Source organism: Trachypithecus francoisi, unplaced genomic scaffold (genome assembly GCF_009764315.1).
Source record: "Trachypithecus francoisi isolate TF-2019V2 unplaced genomic scaffold, Tfra_2.0 Lachesis_group11, whole genome shotgun sequence".
In the NCBI taxonomy this organism is placed as follows: domain Eukaryota; kingdom Metazoa; phylum Chordata; class Mammalia; order Primates; family Cercopithecidae; genus Trachypithecus; species Trachypithecus francoisi.
The window spans coordinates 105,522,293-105,545,863 of NW_022681456.1; the positions used below are offsets into that span (position 1 = coordinate 105,522,293).

General features: G+C 36.4%; 2 protein-coding genes across 2 annotated transcripts; both read left to right on the forward strand.

The window, feature by feature from the left end:
• Nucleotides 1-4,341: 4,341 nt before the first annotated feature.
• On the forward strand, nt 4,342-5,369 carry LOC117090375 (elongation factor 1-gamma-like). Its single transcript, XM_033222633.1, has one exon. It carries the CDS (start codon nt 4,367-4,369, stop codon nt 4,646-4,648), a length of 282 nt encoding a protein of 93 aa, XP_033078524.1. The 5' UTR covers nt 4,342-4,366; the 3' UTR covers nt 4,649-5,369.
• Nucleotides 4,991-5,369, forward strand: LOC117090376 (elongation factor 1-gamma-like). The gene has a single exon (XM_033222634.1). It carries the CDS (start codon nt 4,996-4,998, stop codon nt 5,275-5,277), a length of 282 nt encoding a protein of 93 aa, XP_033078525.1. The 5' UTR covers nt 4,991-4,995; the 3' UTR covers nt 5,278-5,369.
• Nucleotides 5,370-23,571: the final 18,202 nt, after the last annotated feature.

Below are 23,571 nucleotides of genomic sequence, written 5' to 3' on the forward strand. Positions count from 1 at the left end.
TGATATCTAATCTTTCTAGATCAAGTATTCTCTGTTTCACAAAATGTTATTTATGTACATAATTCACAGTTTCAGCATGGTAGGAAGGAGAGAGCACCACACTCTAATGAAAAAGTTCTTTGCACATCAGGCATGGTTCTATTACTAGTTGGAATGCCTTAAAAAGTAATTTAGAATGATAGAAAATCAGAGATGAAAAAGACCTTAGTCACAACTGACCATTTTGCAAGTGAGGATGCTAAGACTGAGAAATATTGGGTGTTGTACCTAATTACAAAGTGTTTCTTAGTAGTGGATCCAGGCCTAGCAACCAGTTCTCAAGAACCAGTATACCGTTTTTATAACACTTTGCCCAAAGATGTCAATTGTTTTTGTCCCATAATGTGAAAAGAGTAGAAGTCAACTCAATCTCAAAGCATTAAAGCTTACACCTGGCTTTATTTTTTTAAGTACTTAACCATTCTGTGTTTATAGTTCACCTCCATTTGACTTTAAACAGTTAATACACAACTATCTATAGTTGTTTATTTTTTCTGCTCTGCATAAAAGCACAGCCTTCTCAGTATTAGAACTTAGGGCTACGTGTCACGTATTTACACAGACACAAATATACTTACACATATGTTTGTTGAGCACATTTCACTTCTTGTAGTTGGGATTTCCCATAATTTTGAACCATGATTCACTCTAGCAATAAAGCTCAGTACAGAGTTGAGGATCATGGAAGGGCAAGTCATGTGGGAGAAATACATGCCTTTTTTTCCCCCCAGATCTCAAAATTTTTTATTTACATAAGCCTTGTTCTTCTCAAAAAATAGAAAGACAAGTCCTGTTCTGTTTCATTGCACAGGATGGTTAATTCTTCTTTCACTATTTTGAAGTTGTAAGAAGTTTAATTGCCAACCAAATGGAGAAACACATAACTTTTCTTGGCATAAGATAGGAAATAATATGAGAATAGTTCAAAATTAACATTTTCATCTGGGCTCTTAATATATAGTTCTTATCTACTAGATGCACGACTTTGTGATAGCTACATAATTTGAAGGCTCAAAGGTAGGGAAAAGAATACATGGGAATTAGGCTTGAGATAGTGTCAGCCACTTTGTAATTTTGGGCTCACTTAGTCTCTCCGTTACAGGTTTTTTGCAACTATTAAGTAAGATTACATCCGTGAAAAGTACCTTGGAAAATAGATAGCATTGTACAATTTTAAGATGTTAGTTTTGTTATTAACTCAATATATGTGCCTGCTGAAAGGTTGATGCCTTTTTTACATTACTGGAAAGTTTCGTCTATTGTGCATCTTCCTCCTTTACCTCTAAGTTTTCTTTAGGATTTTTTGCAAGAACATCATCCTGGATGGCCCAACTTTACCACTTAGTAGGAAAAAAAGATGGATCCTTAGTATATTACAGAGGAAAATAATTAATCAAAATGAGAAAATCATTGCAAAATTTTAAGAGATCTCATCAAAAACTCCTTGGGTGAGAAGAAAATCTAATCCCTAAGTCATAGATCCACCCACAGATATCATATAGTAATTATGTCATCAAAATACCATCTATTCTGTCACTGATGGACGTTTAACATGTCATATTTACAAGTCACTCACACATTTATTCAAGTAATATTGACTAAGTCCCTTGGCAAGGCATTATGCCAGATGCTAAGGCTTTGTATAGGTAATGGAGCACCTATTATTCATTCCACAACATTCCTTCATATCCTTACTACCTCGATTCTCTCTATCTGATCCCTGACCTTCTCATTTGTTTGACTTAATGAGAAATCTGTCTAATTTCTGGGCAGGAATCATATTTTAAAGTGCAAAAAGGCAAATGATGGGAGGAAAAGGAACATATTGGAAAAAGTCTTGGTAGAGAGAGAAAGAATGAAAGTAGGACAATAAAAACTACAAGAAGGAAGTTATGGTACTTAGCATGATTCATTTATTTAATGATCCTATATTTAAGACAATATTGTCAAGACGCCAGTTCTTTCCATCTCGATCTTTAGGTTCAATATCAAAATCCCAGGAAGTTGGTCAGGCACGGTGGCTCACACCTGTAATCCTGGCACTTTGGGAGACTGAGGCGAGTGGATCGCTTGAGGCCAGGAGTTTGAGACCAGCCTGGGCAACATGGAAAAACCCCATCTCTACAAAAAGTACAAAAATTAACTGGGTGTAGTAGCATGCACCTGTGGTCCCAGCTACTCAGGAGACTGAGGCTGGAGAATCGCTTGAAACCAGGAGGCAGGGGTTGCAGTGAGTCAAGATCACACACTGCATTCCATCCTGGGTGACAGAGTGAGACCCTCTCTAAAAACAAAACAACAACAACAAAAAGAACAACAAAAAAAACCCAGGAAGTTATTATGGATATCAACAGTTATTCTAATATTTATATGGAAAAGCAAAAGACCCAGAGTGGCTAACAGAATACTGAAGAAAAAAATCAGAGAACTGACACTACTGACTTCAAAACTTACTATAAAGCTACAGTAATCAAGAAAGTGTGGTATTGGTGAAAGAATTAACAAATCACTGAAATGGAATAGAGAGCTCAGAAATAGAAAAATGTATTTAACTGATCTTTGACAAAGGAGCAAAGGCAATTCAATGGAAAAAGCATAGTCATTTCTACAAATGGTGTTAGAGTAACTGGACATATACATGGACAAAAAAAAAAAGTGAATCTACCTACAGCCGTTATACCCTTCCCCAAATTTAACTCAAAATGGATCATTAGACCTAAATGGAAACCCAAAACTGTGAAACTCCTTGAAGATAACACAGGACAAAATGTAGATTTGGCAATGGCTTTTTAGATATCCCACAAAAACATGAACCATCAAAGGAAAAGTTGATGTTAGATTTAACTCAAATCTAAAACTTCTGCTCTGCAAAAGACACTGTTAAAAAAATGAAAAGACAAGCCAAGAGTAGGAGAAGATATTTGCAAAACAGAAGTCTAATAAAGGACTAGTATCCAAAGTATATAAAGAGCTTTTAAAACTCAACAGTAAGAAAATAACCCAATTTAAAAATGGCCAAAAGATATGAACAGACACCTTAACAGAGGATATACAAATGGCAACAAGCCTATGAACAGATGCTTATCATTATATATTATTAAAGAATTGCAAATGAAAACAAGGAGACACCAGTACACACCTATCAGAATGGCTAAAATTCAGAACACTGACAACAGCAAATGCAGACAAGAATGTGGAACAACAAGAACTCTTATTCATTGCTGGTGGAAATGCAAAATGGTACAGCCACTGTGGAAGACAATTTGGCAGTTTCTTACATAACTAAATATATTTATACCATATGATCCAGCAATTTGCATTCCTTGGTATTTACCCAAATGAGTTAAAAACATACATTCACAGAAAAACCTGCACACAAATGTTTATAACAGCCATATTCATAATTGCCAAATCTTGGAAGCCACCAATATTTCCTTCAGTAGATGACTGGATAAAGAAACTGTGGTTCATCTATATAATGAAATATTATTCAGCAATAAAAGGAAACAAGCCAGCAAGTCGTGAAAAAACATGGAGACAACTTAAATGCATGTTGCTAAATGAAAAAAGTCAATCTGAAAGGTATATATTGAATGATTCCAACTATATGACATTGTAGAAAAGGGAAAACTACAGAGACAGTGAAACAGGTCAGGGGATGGGGGAGGTAGGAAGAGATGAAAAGGTGGGATACATGGAATTTTTAGGGCAAGGAAACTATTCTGCATGACACTGTAATGGTGGACACATGTAATTTGGTTTGTTGTTTTGAGTTTTTAGAGACAGGGTCTCACTCTATTGCATAGGCTGGAGGGTAATGGTGCCATCATGGTTCACTGCAGCCTCAAACTCCTGGGCTCAGATGATCCTACTGCTTCAGCCCCTGAGCAGCTAGGACTACAGTTGCACATCACCATGCCTGGCTAATTTTTCTTTTTTGTTGTTGTTTTTGTAAAGACATGGCCTTGCTATGTTGCCCAGGCTAGTCTTGAACTCCTGAACTCAAAGGATCCTCCTGTTTCAACCTCCCAAATTGTTGGGATTACAAACGTGAGCACCTGGCCACTTGTCATTATATATTTGCCCAAACCTGTAGAATGTATAACACAGAGTGAACTTTAATGTAGTCTGTGAGCTTTAGTTAATAATAATGTATCTATATTGGTTCATCAATTACAACAAATGTACTACAAAATGCAAGATGTTAATAAATATAGGAAATCGGGGAAGGGGTAAAGGAGATATCGGAACTCTTTTTACATTTCAACTCATTTCTTCTGTAAGCCTAAAACTGCCGAAAGACACCCCCTTTCTTTGTGGAATCACCATGGCGGCTGGGACCCTGTATACGTATCCTGAAAACTGGAGGGCCTTCAAGGCTCTCATCGCTGCTCAGTACAGCGGGGCTCAGGTCCGCGTGCTCTCCGCACCACCCCACTTCCATTTTGGCCAAACCAACCGCACCCCTGAATTTCTCCGCAAATTTCCTGCCGGCAAGGTTCCGGCATTTGAGGGTGACGATGGATTCTGTGTGTTTGAGAGCAACGCCATTGCCTGCTATGTGAGCAACGAGGAGCTGCGGGGAAGTACTCCAGAGGCAGCAGCCTAGGTGGTGCAGTGGGTGAGCTTTGCTGATTCCGATATAGTGCCCCCAGCCAGTACCTGGGTATTCCTCACCTAGGGCATCATGCACCACAACAAACAGGCCACTGAGAATGCAAAGGAGGAAGTGAGGCGAATTCTGGGACTGCTGGATGCTCACTGGAAGACGAGGACTTTTCTGGTGGGCGAACGAGTGACATTGGCTGACATCACAGTTGTCTGCACCCTGTTTTGGCTCTATAAGCAGGTCCTAGAGCCTTCTTTCCGCCAGACCTTTCCCAATACCAACTGCTGGTTCCTCACCTGTATTAATCAGCCCCAGTTCCGGGCTGTCTTGGGGGAAGTGAAGCTGGAATGTTCCAGCGACTGGACAAGCTGAGGAAGAATGCCTTCGCCAGTGTCATCCTCTTTGGAACCAACAATAGCAGCTCCATTTCTGGAGTCTGGGTCTTCCGAGGCCAGGAGCTTGCCTTTCCGCTGAGTCCAGATTGGCAGGTGGACTACGAGTCATACACATGGCGGAAACTGGATCCTGGCAGCGAGGAGACCCAGACGCTGGTTCGAGAGCACTTTTCCTGGGAGGGGGCCTTCCAGCATGTGGGCAAAGCCTTCAATCAGGGCAAGATCTTCAAGTGAACATCTCTTGCCATCGCCTAGCTGCCTGCACCTGCCCTTCAGGGAGATGGGGGTCATTAAAGGAAACTGAACATTGAAAAAAAAAAAAAAAATGCCGAAAGAAAAAAAAATAAAGAAGTCTATTAATTAAAAAAAGAAAAAAGATCCCATGCAAAACATTCATTGGAGACCAATCAGTTACTAATTCGGTGGACAAATTTTTAAAGTCTTTCTAAAGTTTGCAATTTGCTCGAATGCTTGAATTTAGATGAAGGTTATATTGTCTAATCATAAGTCATATGGTTTTTTTTTTTGTAGAGACAGGGTCTCCCTATGTTGCCTAGGCTGGTCTTGAACTCCTGGGCTGAAGCAAGCAATCCTTCCACCTCAGCCTCCCAAAGGGCTGGAATTGTAGGTGCAAGCCACCACACTCGACCTAGTCATACATTTTAATAGTTTGTGAAAAGAGAGTCCAAAGTTCTTACCACATCGACTGTATTTACTGTTAAGTCATTGCAATGTCTTTATGCCAGCATTTTCCAAATAAAAAGCCCGAGGAATGTTAATCCTGTAAAGTCGTCTTGGAAGAAAGTTTCTGATCAAATTAGGGAAATACGCTACTCAATAAAACTCCCTTATTGAAATTTCACAATGCATATTGGCATATTAAAATCTCCCAGAAGTCCTGCCCAAAACAAATCTATTAACTGTGTTTAATCCAGCCTATTTCAATTATTAAACCACAGAATCTTCTTTTTCAGTAAAACCTATTAAAATCTGTGGAACATTACTTCTGAGTAACACGCTTAGCAAAGTGCTGCGTAATGCTATTATAGAATGTTTTATTTCTAACAAATAGGATCCAACTTTGTTTATAGCTTTATTGAAAATATTAATTTACAATAAATCACACATGTTTAAAGTGGATAATTTAATGACATCTATTTATACATTTGTGAAACCATCATCCCAGCCAAGATAATGAACTCATCCATCAACCCCCCCAAAGTTCTTTATATCACTTTGCAAGTCTTCTTTTCCGTTCTTCCTTAACCTTATTCCCAGGGAACTTTCTGCAACCATAGATTTGTTTACATTTCTAGAATAGTTTATAAGTGGAATTATATAGTACGTTATATGCTGAGTGTTTGTGTTCACCTAAAATTTATAGGTTGAAATCCCGATCCCCAATGTGATAGTATTGGGAACGGGGTTTTTGGGAAGTAATTAGATAATGGAATCAATGTTTGAATCAGAGGAGATACAAAAGCTTGCTCTCTCTGCTCTGTTTTCTATGTGTGAAGATGCAATATGAAGACAGCCTTCTGCAAATCAGTAAATGGGCCCTCTCAAGACATCAGATCTCATGGCGCCTTAATCTTAGACTTCATAGCCTCCAGAACTGTAACAAATAAATGTTCATTGTTTAAGACACCCAGTCTATGGTAACTGGTTACAGTAGTTTGAACTGAGTAATGTAAAGTATGTACTCTTTTTGTTCTGGCTTCTTTCACCCAACATAATTATTTTGAGGTTCATCCATGCAGTTACATATGTAGTTCATTCTTTTACATTGCTGACTAGATTCCATTGTATGGATATACTGTTATTTTCTTTTTTTTTTTTGAGGCGGAGTCTCGCTCTGCCGCCCGGGCTGGAGTGCAGTGACGCAATCTCGGCTCACTGCAAGCTCCGCCTCCCGGGTTCACGCCATTGCCATTCTCCTGCCTCAGCCTCCTGCGTAGCTGGGACTACAGGCGCCCGCCGCCGCGCCCGGCTAATTTTTTGTATTTTTAATAGAGACGGGGTTTCACCGTGGTCTCGATCTCCTGACCTTGTGATTCGCCCGCCTCGGCCTCCCAAAGTGCTGGGATTACAGGCGTGAGCCACCGCGCCCGGCCTATACTGTTATTTTCATATCCATTAACATGTTAACAATCATTTAGATTGTCTGTGGTCCTTAGCTTTTATAATAAAGCTGCTATGACAGTCGTGTAAGTTTTTGTATACATATATGCTTTCATTTCTCTTAGATAAACACATAGAAGTAGAAAAGCTGAATCATATAGTAGATGTGTTTAACTTTTGAAGAAACTGCAGACTGTTTTCCAAAGTAATTGTACCATGCTATAGTCTCACAAGCAGGGTATAAGGGTTGCAGTTCTTCCACATTCTTGTCAATACTTGGTATGCTAAGTGTTGGTAATTTTATTCATTTTACTAGTTGTGTAGTGGTATCTCATTTTCAAAAATTTCCATTCCTCAGTGACTAATGACATTGAGCATCTTTTCGTGTGCTTATTTGCCACTTGTATATTTTCTTCGAGGAAAGTCTGTTCAAATCTTTTGTCCATTTTCAAGGCATTGGGTTGTTAGAGAGTTCCTTAAATATTTGAGATACGAGTTCGTTACCACATATGTCATGTGAAGACATTGTCACCCGGTTGGTGATTTATCCTTTCATTTTCTTCACAGTGTCTTTCAGAGAGCAAAAATGTTTAATTTTGATGAATTCCATTGGACTTTTTTTTTTTTTTTGGTTTTGTACATGTTGTATGAAGAATGGATTGGAGTTTTTATTTTGCTTTGTTTTTGGATGCTAATGTTCCATTTTTCCAAAACCACTCGTGGAAAAATCTCTGTTTTATCCACTGGATTGCCTTTATACACATGTCAATCAATTGTCCACCTAAGTAACCCACAAAAAACTATTAGAGTTCATAAACAATATCTAATTGTAATTGTGGATTTATCTCTTTCTCCTTGCAGTCCATCTATTTCTGATTCAGATATTTTGAAGATCTGTTATTGGAGGTCTTAATGTTTAAGATTGTTATATCCTCCTGATGAATTTACCCTCTTTTGCATTATGAAATGCCTCTCTTTGTCCGTTACATTGTTTACTCTGATGTTAATGTAGCTACTCCAACTTTCTTTTTATTGACATTAGCACACTATATCTTTTTGTATCCTTTACTTTGAACTTATTTGTATTTTCTAACAAAGTATATAATTGGGTCAGTTTTATTTAATCTGAGAAGCTCTGCCTTTAGTTGGTATGTTTGGACCTTTTACATTCAATGTGATTATTATAATCTACCATCTTACTGTTTATTTTCTATTGTCACATATGTTCTTCCATTTTCTCTTTCTCTTCAGTATTTTTTAATGGTTCTAGTTCATCTCCATTGTTTGTGCATTGGCTGTAAATCATTTTTTGTGCTAGTTTAGTTATTGTTTGGGGGATTATATTATTCATCCTTAGTTGATCACAGTTTAACTTCAAACACTATTACATCACTTCAAGTATAAGACCCCTACAAAATACACTTCCTTTTCTCCTCTCCTGGTCTTTGTGCCATTGTCTTCATATATTTTACTTCTATATGGGTTATAAACTCCATGATGTATTAGTAATATTTTGCTTCAATCTGTTGATTAACTTATTATTTTTGTTTTGTTTTGTTTGAAATGGATTCTTACGCTGTCGCCCAGGCTGGAGTGCAGTGGCACAAACTCGGCTCACTGCAACCTCTACCTCCCGGGTTCAAGCGATTCTCCTGCCTCAGCCTCCCAAGTAGCTGGGATTACAGGCACGCACTACCACGCCCAGCTAATTTTTGTAGTTTTAGTAGAGATGTGGTTTTACCATGTTGGCCAGGATGGTCTCTCTCTCCTGACCTCATCATCTGCCCGCCTCGGCCTCCCAAAGTGCTGGGATTACAGGCGTGAGCCACCGCGCCCTGCCAAGAAAAACATTCTTTATATTTACAAGACAGTTACCACTTTTGGTTTTTTCTTTTTCTTTTTTGTATGTCCAGGTTTTTATCAGTATAATTTCATTTTGTCTGAAGGGTTCCTCTTGACATATTTTATAGATATGTGGTCTGGTTATTTATTCTTCTTTTACGTGTCTGAAAAATTCTTTATTTCATCTTTGTTTCTATAAAATATTTTCACTGGCTAACAAATTCTATGTTGGCAACTTTTTTCCTTTAATATTTTAAAGATGTTGCTCTGCTACCTTCTAGCTTGTGTTGTTTCAATAAGAAATCTGCTTTTCTTTTTGTCTTTATTCTTTATGTAGCATTCCTTCCCCTTTCTGCATCACATACACAAAAGTGGCTTTTAAGATTTATCTCTTTGTCTTCAAGGAATTTTATTAAAATTCATCTTAGAGTAGCTTTCTTTTCATTAATTATTCTAGGAGTTTGTTGAAATTCTTAAATCTGTGTGTTTGTAATTTTTATCAAATTTGGAAAACTTTGGCTATTATTTCTCCAAATATTTTCTCCAACTCTATTGGAGACTCCAATTACACATATATTTGGCTACTTTAAATTACCACATAGTTCACTGATGGCTTTCTTGTCCCTCTGTGTTTCATTTTGGATAGTTTCTACACCTGTGTTTTCAAGTTCACTCATCTTTTCTCTCTTAATTTCATCTGGAGTATTTCTTTATCTCAAAATTATAGATCTCCTTTCTAAATGTTCAATTTTTGTCTTTTTAATATATATTATTTATATATTATATAATATATTATTTAAGATTGTATTATTTAAGATTATATTATATATAAATATAATATAATTTATATATTATATAATATATTAATATATAATATATTATTATATATTATATAATATATTATATATAATATATTATTTATATATTATAATATAATATATTTAATATATAATATATTATTTTATATTATATATTATATTTAATATATATTAATATATAATATATATTTAATATATTATATCTAATATATATTATATATAGATATATATACTATATCTAATATAAAATTATATTAATTATATATTATTTTATATTATAATATATTATATATTTAATATTATATATAACTATATATAATATATATTTAATATATATTAATATATATAATAATATATATTTAATATGTTCAGTCTTTCTGCTAGCTTTTTTTAACATATGCGGTATCATTATAATAACTGATTTAATGCTCCGTCCACTGTTTCTATCACCATGTCATTTGGGGGTCAATTTTGATGGACATTTCTTCTCATTGCGCATTTTATTTTTCTCCTCCATTGTCTGCCTTGTGATTTTTTAAAAATTGGGTGCTAGACATTGTTTAATTTGCCTTGTGGGGTGCTGGGTGTTTTTGTATTCCCGTAATAGTTGTTGAGCTTTGTTCTGAGACATGGTTAAGTTACTTAGGAATAGTTAATCCTCCTGGATCATGCCTTTAAACTTTATTAAGAGGGACCAGTGCAATGTCTAGTCTAATGTTAATTATTTTCCCTACTGTTGAGGCAAAACCCTGGTTAGTATTCCAACTGAGGCCCCATGAATCATGAAGTTTTCCATTTTGGCTGTTGGAATTAAGCACTATTCCTGCCCCTGTGTGAGCTTCCGACACTGTTCCCCTAATAATTTCTACTGGATGTTTACCCAGCCTTGGTAGTTGATTTACACACATGGCTAATCAGTGCTCAGCTGAATACTTACTGAATACTTACAGGGGCCTTCTACAGTTCTCCAGAGTTCTGTCTCTGTGCAGCTGTCTCCCTCTCCTGTACTGTGTTCCGAGAAGTTCCACCTTGACATCCCCAGACCCTCAGCTCTGTCTCCTTACCTTAGGGAGACTGCCAGACCCTGCCTGGATTTTGCTTCCCTATGTTATGGACAGGCCATGTTCTCCAAGCAATTGCTGTGGCAATCAGAGGGCTCACCTTGCTTGTTTTTCTTCTCTTGAGGGTTATTTTTTCCACGACATTGTTTCATATATTGCATCCATTTTCAAAGTTGTTTTAGGTGGGATGGTAAATCCATATCCTTTCACTTCATCTTGGCTAGCCATGAAAGTCAGAATTAACTATATTTAGAAATATTATGACAAATAAATCTTCAAAGGAAAGTAGAAACTAACACTTATTGAGAGCTTCCATGTTTTAGGAACTATATCCTGTTATCATTATCTCAACTGCCAAGTGAGATTAATACCATGAACTTGATTTGTAGTTAAGACAGAGCCCAGGCTAGTTCATACAAGTCATACAGCTAGTAAATAGTAGAGCTGAGATTTAAAGCTCAATCTGTTGGCACAGTCCAAACTGTTTTCTTTTGAAAGGCATCCTCATACTAAACATTCCATACAGACTTCTCTAATGAATTTGTCTCCTTAAAAATTTATTTGCTAGCCTACCATCAAACAGAATTCTATTGGCACCTGTGAAAGGAGCTTGTGTAATATATGATTTTCCTAATTATACTCAACATCTCACACTGGTCCTACAGAAAGGATGAGTGAGAGATCGCAATGTATCTCCGCCTGACCAATAAATAAATAAATAAATAGTCAAAACCCATTTCCTACTGATGATGCTTTACTAGCACCATCTATATATTCAACAGCTTGCATACATCATTTTTATGTAGAGTGTCCAGCAGAGACATTCTTGTTGGTATGCTATACAGAATTTTTACTTCATAGTCAATGTGTACATTTTTTGTTAGAAATCAAAGTGACATGATAGATGTCTTAGGTGCCATTTAATGGAAGAGATGTCAGGATCATGACTGTTCCAAATAATCTCTGGATCAAATGTTCCTGGAATTATGATCACCTAAGAATGTATTTTATAATTGCATTTCCCTTATCATGGTAGCCCTGTACTCCCACAGGGCAGACACAGGGTTTGGCCTTGTAGAATGACTCATGAGTGAGGTAGAGCCACTGAGTTACTACAGAATATCAGAGCTCTCTCTGGTTTATCATAGTTTTTCTGGTGGTATATTTTCCTCACCAGAAACTGGTTCTTCTCTATCATCATGCTGTGAAACATGACCTGGATCCCCTTTGTTCTCTCATATACCTTTTCACCCATGAGGCAAAGCCTGGAAATCGTTTCCTCTCACTATCTATTGAAGTGAGACATTCCTGAAATTTAAATGTTGTCCTTATCTATTTATCATCTGAAGGTGAGAAACATTGAGAAGAATTCTTGATAACTTGGATGGTTGTCAAACAAGTGCTAGTAAATTTTTTCTAGATAAACAAAGTCTTTCTGGAATATTTAACTTAGTGAACAAAGATATCTTCTGTGCTAGTCATTTATATACTGACTTTTATACCTTCCCTTATAGCTGAGTGCCTCTACATCTGGCACTTAAAAACATGCCATTTGGGGATGGGTGGGGAGCTATTGAACATAGGATGTGGGTCAAGTATAATGTGGAAATTTTCAACATTAAAGAAGAGAGTTGGGAATTATTTATTAAGGACCAGTTTTCTCTCAACAACATTCCTGATGTATAAATGCAATTGTTTGCCTAATTCAAACAATACTTGTCCATTACATCTGCATGATAAAATCCATGGCATGAGTGAGCTCCGGGAAAGGACAGCATCAGCAGCCCAGAGTTGCAGTGGGATCACAGGTTTCATTCATTAAAATTACAAATCTTCAAATGTCTGTGAGTGGGTCCAAAGGGAATGTGTATACTTATTCTGACCAGAAAGTTTTAATTGGGTCTTTTTTCTCATCTTCTAATTTTGACCAGATATCTTTAATTGGATCTGTTTTTAACTTCAAATGTAGAGTAGAGTCACATCTTACCTAAGAGTATAAAGTCTTAAGTTAGCCAGCAAGCCAATAATTAATTATAATCAAAATTGCCCTGGAGAAATTCCTTAAATCATCCACAAAGTACAATGTAAATGGTTTTGTAAATACAACCCCGTATAGTAATTCTTTTTTTGTGTGTAGGGGAGGGGGAGAGGATGGAGGGAGACAGGATCTTTCTCTGTTGCCCAGGCTGGAGTGCAGTAGTATGTTTATGGCTCACTGCAGCCTTGACCTCTTTGGCTCAGTGGATCCTCCTGCTTCAGACTCCCTAGTAGCTGGGACTACCAGACACATGTCACCAAGCCCAGCTAATTTTTGTATTTTTGTAGGGACAGGGTTTTGCCATATTGCCCAGGCTGGTCTTGAACTCCTAGTCTCAAGCAATCTGCCTGCCTCCGCCCCGCAAAGTACTAGGATTACAAGTGTGAGCCACCAGACCCAGCCTTACAACAATGAGAATCACTGAGGAAAGAATAAAACTTTTAATCATTTAAATTCTGTTCCTTTAACGAAAAGTATGAAATGGAAATGGAAATTGGGTACAAAACATTCTAAAATAGGGTATTCACTCTATTCTGTTAAAATATTAAACCTCTATGTCCTTAAGACATCTTGGTAGATCTGCATGTTCCTATGAGGAATAAATGGGAAAATTTGTGTGACAGCACCTAGCATAGCACCTTACATAGAGAAAGCACTAAATAAAGATCCACTAGATTTGAATCAAATAGAGCTTGGTCATATCCAGGAATAATACGCTTTTTTGGGGAAACGTGGAGAACTTGACCACTTGCCTACTGACTGTCCAGTTGGTGGCTCTACTGAACAACTGTTACTCCTGTGCCTTAGGGCATTCTACTTTTGACCCTTAGAGCAAAATCGTTTCAAAAATCAGGGTAAAAGTTAAATACCTGATCAGTGGCAGCCAAAAAGTAGTGTTCAACACTGGATTATTATGACTTAAAACTTCTCTAATACTCCATTAGAACAGCTTGAAACAGTTCATCAAGTGGAAGTAAAGACTTCAAACTTCTTTTCAGTTATATGCAATAGTATAGTAGCTCCCTTAGATGTAAGAAATGGGAAATAGTATTTCCATTCACCTTTTAGGAAAATGACCAACAAGCAGAGATGAAAATGTATTCACTAGCTGATATCAAAAACCATGACATATGGTTGCATGTAGTAGGTAGCAGGTTACTAAGCCAGTGACCAAGTCCAATTTATGAACACATGACAATGCACCTGGTGATTCCTGGATATTCCTGATTGGCAGACTTTGGACTTCTTGCACTCAAGTAAGTAGGGGTTGGAGGCATTAGGATTAGGAAATTGAGATTATTAATTGATTATCTTAGATTGTTATTCCATATCTGCACTGTCACTCCTTCCATTTTTTAAGATCTCTTTGCCTAAATGCCTCCTTAATAGAGGTCTTTCTTGATCACTTTCTATCTCTATCGCTCTCTCCATATCTATCTCTGTCTCTCTAGATATCTGTCTTTATCACTATTTTTCTCTGTTTAGCTCCTGGCTCTGTGTTAGTTTTCATTCTTTCTCGTTTCTCTGTTTTATTTTTCTTATGAGCACTTATACTACCTACCATACTATATATTTATATTGATTAGTTTATTCCACAAGAGCAGGGACTTTGGTTCATCTATTTTCATATCTCCAAGTTAGGACAGAAGCACATAGGAGGTGCTCTATCAATTGATCAATCAATGTTAATAAATATAACAAAGTATGAATGAATTATTATTTATTTAGCACCTGCTCTGAAATAGGTAGACAGTATAAAACCGGAAGTTCTAGATTCTGGCTGTATTTTGGAGTTTATCATCTTGTAAGATGATCAAGGATGTGAGAATTAGACAACGAAGCCTAATATGCTCATTTTTCTCAATAACCTCTCCCTTTATTCTCCCCTTTCAAAACTAGCACTACTGCCAGGGAAATAGTGTTCTTCCCAGGTTCACAGCTCTTCAGGCTGTCTTGATGACTTCTTTTGAACTTCAAAGCTGCCTTTGATGTTCATTTTGGTGTCTGAAGAAAGTTAGCACCTGATGAGCTTTGCCTCCACTTCTGGTTGGCTGACCTTATTGTTCTGTGCTCTCTAAGGCCAGAAAATACATAAGAAGAATGACTGTAACTCAGATATGGAACGTTTGCCTGACTCTTCCCTCTCCCAGGACACTGATATCCTGGCTCACCTAAGTGCCTTTTGGGTCTGGGCCTAAGTTGTCCTCATGACACAGTCTGGAAAATATCTAAGCAATTTTTCAGAGGCAGAGTCTCTTTTCTTCCTCAACATCACTATTTCTTCCCTGCAAAGTACAGAGTACTTTCCACATGGAAACAGGAAAGCCGTAGGCCAACTAGAATAGAATCAGATTGTTGGGTGTAAAAGCAGAGTGTCTGTGCTGCACAATGGGGAAGAACTTCAATGGAGAGGCCAGAAGGACAAGTATTTCAACCTGATTCCACCACTAACCAGCTCTCTGACCCTGGGCATCGAACGTCTCCAAGTTTCAGATGCTCTGCTGAATAAATGCAGTACTTATCGCCTATGAAAGTCATGAGGGTTAAATAAGAGAATGTTGTAAAATGTACTGAGTACATGGCACAAAATCTCATTTAAAATGTTCACTTTCAACATTAGAATAAGAGCTCAGACTTCTAAACATTAGACACTTAAAGTAAAGCATCGTGTAGATAGTAGATTCCAGACTAATTCAAGCAACACCTTCACTTAGATTGCAGTGTGAAAAATGAGAGATTTGTGTTTCATTTTCCATTGCTATATACCAGCACATGTCTGTAGCTACTCTTTGTATGTGAATATTTGCATACTTTATATCTGCATATATGTTAATGAACTGATCAGTTGACCAACAGAGGCTTATATTCTAATGCTCCCAACCAATTCCCGTGAGCTTTCTGCATTTCCCATGTTGCACTTCTCCACACCTCAGACCACACAAAGTGTCCTTCCTGCTTTCCAGAACTATGGAGACAGGGACTTTGAATTCCTCTGCATTTATACAAATTAAGCCAAAATAAGAAGAAAGTCAAAGTCTCCCATATTTTAAGGTTTATTCTTTTTGGACTTGAAGTGCCCAGTGACACTTTCTTGTCATTTACTGACTTGAAGTCACCAGTGTCCCAGAGAGAAGAAAATGTAATTTCCATGACTGTACCTCAGTTCTAGGATGGGGTACATTTTATTTTTGTTTATGTGAATTATTTTGTGTTAAAAATAAATTATCGAAAAGTGAGAGTCACAGCAGGCACAACCTTTGCAACCTCTCACAGTTTAAGTGGAATCAAAATAGCATTCCAGGGTAGAAAGTGTACAGAGTGTATTCTGTGTTCCTACTCTCTGGTCATCAGAGATCAAGAGTTCCTTAAGACTGACAGAATAAAGTACTAGATGTTGTGTGGAATAAAGTAAATAAACTAAAGGTTGAGGTGGACATGAAGAAATATGTAGAAATATTCCTTCCTAGCTGAGTGAAATCAATGTAGATGATAAGGGCTTGGATCTGGCTGTTGGAAGGTGAAGCTCTGCTGCAAGGTCTCTCTGTGACCTTGAACAATTCATTTAACTTTCCTGCCTGAGTTTCCCATTCTAAGAAATAGGACATGTGAGTTAGGAATATGGGGACTAGGAAAATTAGCACTTATGAAGCTATCAGAATATAAAATAATTATAAATGTTACTTTGGTTATGTATATTAGAGGAAAAAGACTGAAAACATGATGAAGATTTTTAATGAGATAACTCTTGTGTTTCTAATATGTATTGGATGTTGATTTAAATATGAAATCCTACTCTCCTCCTGACTTATTTTAGGATTTGTGATTGGGAAGATGACAACGTTCTTGACGGGTAAATCACTGAATTTGGGAATCAAAAGACTTGGAGTTAAGTTTTTGTATGCCAAGACCATGGAAAAGCCATTCAACCCTTCTTCATCTTAAAAATGGAGATGTTAATTCCGTCCTCCCCCAGAGAGTTATTCAGAAAACTAAATGAGATAATTTGTGTGAGAAAAGTTGGTATCATTTGGTGAAGCAGGAAGCACCCACACTTTGGAATCAGAGAGATATTGCTTCAAATTCTTATCCCATCTCTACTCAGCCACAAGATGGTGGGGAAATAATTTACACATTGTGGATCTATTTCTTCATCTGTAGAAGACAGTAAAGTATCTACCTTAAAAGTGGGTATGAAGAATAACATCTGAAAACTCCTGGTATGTATTTGGCCTCAGAAAATTCACTCCTCCTAACAACAAAATAGTCACTCATAGAGTTATAATGGTACAAGGAGCCTCGAAGAGACAGCTCCTTTTTAAAAACTTTTAAAAATTAAATAATTAATAACAAGAAAATAATATTCCACATTTGTGTAAAATATTAAGAATAACAGACTGGGAGCAGTGGCTGATGATGCCTGTGTAATCCCAGTACTTTGGGAGGCTAAGATAGGAGGATTGCTTGAGGCGAGGAGTTCATTACCACCTGGGCAACATAGTGAGACCTTGTCTTTACAAAAAAATATTAAAAATTAGTCAAGCTTGGTGGCATGGATGTGTCCCAGCTACTTGGGAAAATCATTTGAGCTCAGAAGTTTGAGACTGCAGGGAGATATGATCGTGCCATTGCATTCCAGGTTGGGTGACAGAACCAGACCGTGTCTCTTAAAAAAAAAAAAAGAATAAGATGGACATCTGTGTACCAGCTGATCACATTACAAACATCTTTGGGGTGTCCTATGAGACTGTACCCAATCCCTTCTCACCCTCTTCCTATAAGGTAACTGCAATGTGAATTTAGAGCTTCTCTTTTTAACTACATATACAGTATTATCAAATGATATAGTTTAGTTTCAAAAACTGTTATACTAATGGATTTTTACTACGTGAACTCTGACTTTTTTGACTCAATATTGTATTTGTGAGATTCCTCCATGTTGTTCAGCTGCAAAGCAGTCATTTTAATGACTTTATGTTATTTCATCATATAACTACCATTTATTTATCCATTCTTCTACTGATGAACATTTGGTTTGTTTCCATTATTTTGGCAATGTAAACAATGCAACTATGTGTATTCTTATATAATCTTGTGATTTTTCTTTAGGGTGTATATCCAGGAATGAAATTGCTGGTTTACAGTTTATATAACTTCATAATTACTGAAAATGTCAAATTGTTTTCAAAAGTTGTACCAATTTATACTCTCACAAAGAGCACATAAAGAGTTTTCATTGGTCTACAATCTTGCTAAGATTGGCATTGTCAGTAGCAGTATCTCATTTTTATTTTAAGGTGCATTTCTCTGATTAGTCATGAGGTTGAGTATATTTTCATATGTTTATTGCCCATCCATAATTTAGCTGCTGATATTTTAAGACTTGCCCTTTCTACATAAATAGCATGACTGACTCAATATGCAAGCAATTCACCCTGAATCTTATAGAAATCCTTATAAGATGAAGTCGTCTTTAAGCATTCCAGTAGACTTTTCATAAAGAAATGTATAACACGTTGCTTTTGAACTCTCTCACATTACTTTCAGACTGTTGTAGACTAAACATCTAGCAGTTTCAGAGCATTCATAGTATACAATCAGAATATGATAAGCTACCAGCCAGGTCAAGGTTCTTGGATGCAAACATGAATGTGAACTTTCCTGAAGGAGGATTCATATTTTTGCAAATTGTAAATGACAGTTTTGCCTCCTGACTGGCTTTATGGGTTATCTTCATAGGAGAAGTTAAAAGATACAGTGGAATATTTTACCTGTTGGAATTAGAAAAGTGAGAATAAAATCAATTTCTCTTACTCTAGCCCAGCATCCATTATTCTAATTTAGGATGTAGATAGTACATAGTGGCCTAATGTAGATAGTAGATTACAGACTAACTCAAGCAGCACCTTACATTAGAACTACTAATTGTTTTCAGTCAACCCACAAAGAAAAAAAGAATTATATGATTTAGTATAAATATCCAAAAATGCTGCATTCACTTTCTTCATCTTCTTGAACAATTGAGTCAATTCCATTAAATTGGGCTGAACAAAGTAGGCTTAGGGGATTGAAGTAGGCAAGTGGTAGGATGGTCCAGGCATGGAATTGTCATCCAAATAGGATGAGGAGGGAATTGCATGGGGGCAGCCGGGTTTAGGGTTTTGGAGTGAGAACATCTGTGTCAGTAGAGAGGAGGGGCAGCGGTGAGAAATTGATTACATATGCAGAACTAATCCAATAAGTAAATATATTAAAGATAATGAAAGCCAGCTTCCTTACTATTAAATAAGAGAAATCTATGGTTTTGAAGTGGAATTAGAATTGCCTGTTTGGACTCATTGTTTTCAATATATAGAAACAGAGAGAGAAATATATGTATATGTATTCACAAAGAGCACACCTAGCACAAAGGGCACCTTGGAAAAATATCCAATCCCTAGTTTAAGGCAGGAAAAGCATTACATGATTCTGGAACACACTTTTGTGCCAGAAACAAAGACTTGTTCAAAGAATGATGGAGACATGTCAAAAGGACACAGAGATCAGATTGAAGAGGCTCCTGCTGGCCCAGTCGGTGACAATTTAAGCTTTAAAAGAAATAATTATAGTAATGGATTAAAACTAATGGATAGCATATAAATCTATGAGTCCATATTGATATAAATAAATAAATGAAGTTGATAGTTTGATGAAGAATGGGATATTTACACAGTATCAAAGTATCTTCCCACAAAATGCTAACTAATTTCAAAGGGGAAAAAAATAGTTCTACAGTGGTGAAACCTGACAGACACTTTACTCAAGTTATTTAATACCATCAGTGATGAGACAAATAAGAATTGTGACATTCCTGCCAAATAATCTGAATCTAATTATGAGGAAACATTGGATATACTCAGATTGAGGGGCATTCTACCATAACAGGCCATTTGTAATCTGCAAAATTGTCAAAATTATGAAAGTCCAGGAAATACTGAGAAAATGTTCAAGATAAAATGATAACTAAAGGCAACATGTGATTCTGGACTGAATCTTTCTTCTATAAAAGACATTATTGGGACAATTTGCAAAAACTCCAGTGGGGTCTGAGGATTAGTGCTAGTAATGTATCACTGTGAATTTCCTGAGTTGGATGGTTTGTTGTGGTTGTATACAGGAGAATATCCTTTCTTAGATAAATATACAATATAACATGTGAGAGTGATCAGACATTCTCTCTAATTCTCAAATTGGTTCACGAAAAAAGGTTTTGTATTGTTTTTGCAGTTTTTCTCTAAGTTTCAGATTGTTGGAAAAGTAATTAATAAAATAGGGTCTAATACTCAAAGAGATAACATGAATACAATCAAGATAAATTATTTTAATTAAACGTTCATAGTATTCAAAGTCCAGTGCCCAGCGAGTTCATGTTTTTTAACCCAATTAGTTAAATCACATCAGAGATGAGTAGAAACAGAGATTGATACGTGCTTATTGAGTATTAGGTCCAGGAAAAGGAAGCTGTATATTTAAGTGTAGGCTAGGCAACCGGATCATCTGGGTTCATGCCAGTCCCATTAGTTACTAGCTATGTAACCCTGGGGAATGAATTAATCTCTTTGAGCCGCGGTTACCTCATTTGTAAAAAGGGGAATGATAATAACATTCCTTTCCCAAAATTTTGTGAAGGTTAAAGAAGAAAACATTAAGTCATTAGCATAATGTCTAGTGCATTGCAAGTGCTTAAAATGGTAGTTCCTATTAATGTTATTGTTTTATTTATTTTTGTACTGCTACTCTCTCTGTTAGAAAAACTTACCTATGCTTGCATTGTTCTCTTTCCCTTCCCAGGTTCTGACTTTGGGGGCAGAAAAGATTCCCAGATACTTTCCAGGTTTCTCAGAACCTAGAAAGTGGTGTAAAGAAGAAGTAATGGTAACAATAGCAAAATCAACATGTGGCATGCATCATTTCATTTAATCATTTCACCTGTGAAGCTAAGAATATTCCTTTGTATGTGGGGAAATAAATGTTTAATAGTCAGTAGTTTTAGGACCATTATATAAAAATGTCACGTAACAACCAAGGTTATATCCTTTGACTCAATAATTTTTACCCTCTTTTTCGAATGTAAGTATGTTTGCCCCCCAGAATTGCTCATTTGTTTCCGAAGATTTTGGATAGCAGTGACACACAAAGCCTGATACTCAGTGGGAACTTCAAGAAATATTTATTGTGTTGAATATTTACTGTGTTTAAAGTGTTAACAATCCATGTCACATATCATAATGTGGATTACTTTATCAGATATTTTGTTGAGGTAGATTTGATAGAGAAGGGGAAAAAATAACAAGTGTCTCTGGTGCCTTGCAGAATGGGAAAATATGGTTATTGAATTGGTAATGAAGCACAAAAAGCCAAAGAATAGAAATAAACTTTTCACTGGATAATTTTCTGTATGGCCGGCATTACTGCCTACCTTTCTTTATGACACAACTTGAGTGTATCTCTTTAAAACGATTTTAATATAGTTATTTTCTGTTAATATTTCCTTGTGTCTATTCTCAATACAGAGAGAGAAAGAGAAAGAGGAGAGAGAGAAAAAAACAGCTAGTCATCTTTCTCCTTACAACTACACTTCATTTTACATGCTTGGAAACCATGTGTGAGCAAGTCCTTTCTTTTCTAAGCTAAACAAGAGCAGTTGCTTTCCCCATCTGATCCACTTCCCAATAATTGAAAATGTTTGTCATTTTCCTTTGGGATTGCTTCCAGACGTCCCTCTTCTTTGAATGTGAGGTTCCAGACTGTCTCCACTATTCTAATGGGAGCCTCTCTCAATTCTAAATATAGGTCTTGGAGGAATAGTCTGTCTTTATTCCTATATGCATCTCATTACAACGTGAGCAGCAGATATGGTTTGAGATTTATCTTCAGATAATTTTATTAAGCATCTGCAGGTGCCATTTGAACATGCTGGGGCAATACTAACAAATAAATGTATTAAAGACCTCCTTTCTGAGAAGCAAAAATAAATCAGATGGTGTGATTTAAGAGCCCCAGAAAAAAGTAATGAGAAATTTTAAATGGTATAGAAGGTTATAGAGTAGCAAACCCCTCAATCAAGAAATTGTTGATATTAAGTATAATATGTAATTACATATTTCTTGTCTACCTGTAACACATAACTTTACTGCTTTGTATAGGGATAGTTCATATTACTAAGAAATAATGATATTTGAAATACTGTCTTAAGCCATTGGAAAATAAGAAAATTAGAGCAATATTCATGAAATTGGTTTATCATGATCTTTTCTGCTTCTAATTTATTTCACAAGGAAAACACTTCATCAATGTATAAGAAGGTTTAAACTGAAATCATTATAATTACACATTATAATGACAGCTTCCTGAATAGTGAAAACATTAACATATTTTAGATAGGAATTTCTAACAGAAAGTAAAACAAAATAAGTTCTTCTGTTGTTCAAAGAAATATTTTATCTATGTTGTCACAAAGAATAAAGAAGTCTTTAACCCAAGGTCACAGAACACTTGGATCTCACTTAAATGAGACTACAAACCCAAGAAAAAGAATCTGCACTGTTGTAAATCATGACTTTGTTAGGATGAACTCATTCCAGTTTTTGAAGATCAAGGTACAGAGAGATTCCTTGTCTGTAGCAAAAATATTTCACATACACACAAAAAAACTAGGTCTGTGCCCTTCAGTCAATTGAAGCATAGGGTAGAGATCCCAGATAGTTAATTTGGATTAATGAAACCTATTTGTGGAAATAATGAGCAATATAATGATCATAATGTGCTAAGAAAATAATCTCTCTTTTTTTCTGTTGAAAACTAGCACAAGTGGCCTGTGAACCTTCTTGATGGGAAAAGGCACATTTAATCCGGATGTTCATTTGCAAAGCATTTAGTTTAAAAGCCAAAGAAAATTATTCCTGCGTAATTGTTCTTTGAAACAGATTTATCGTGAATAGACCATTTGTGTTTGTGTGTGTGTGTGTGTGTGTGTGTGTGTGTATGTGGTAGTGTTGTTTTCCAGTCACATGCAGAAGACAGATGGTTGACAGTCAATGTTTAGTCAAGGGTGAGAATACTTTTGTTTTAGTCACAGATCTTCTCTACCAGCCACATGATATGTTCTCTTTTTAATCAGTGCCACAAAAGCTTTTGTGCATTATGAGAATGCTGCTAAATATGACAGATCAGATGCATCTTTTAATTTAGTCCCTCTAGGAGAATAAGCTATTCTTCTTTTACTAGGCAACAGAAGAGGACTTTTTGTGTTACTTAAAGCTTAGCTGTGTGAAGCCTTTGAGAGATGGTGCTATCATGTTGAACTTTCTTGAATCTTTTACCAGAGGCAAATGGCTGTCTTCATTTTCCACAAAGCACTGCTGTTGCTGTTGAACTGAAATGTTCTTTGGATATGAGCCTGTACAGTAAACATGCACACATTTAGGACACTTTTTGGCTGGCGTTATACTTAATAGGTGTGATGAAACAAAACTAAGTAACATGAGGAAAGCTCCGGCTTGGCCAGCTCATTCCCTACCCTGTCCTGCACACAGAGGAAGGCTTCACCATTTCCAGGCAATTCTTTGAGCTTTTATGATGCAAAATTGGTGGAATGAGGCAAAGATAAAAA

Bases quoted from the DNA above. Each gene is read 5' to 3' on its own strand.
- LOC117090375 (XM_033222633.1), top strand. From the start codon at position 4,367: ATGGCGGCTGGGACCCTGTATACGTATCCTGAAAACTGGAGGGCCTTC.
- LOC117090376 (XM_033222634.1), top strand. From the start codon at position 4,996: ATGTTCCAGCGACTGGACAAGCTGAGGAAGAATGCCTTCGCCAGTGTC.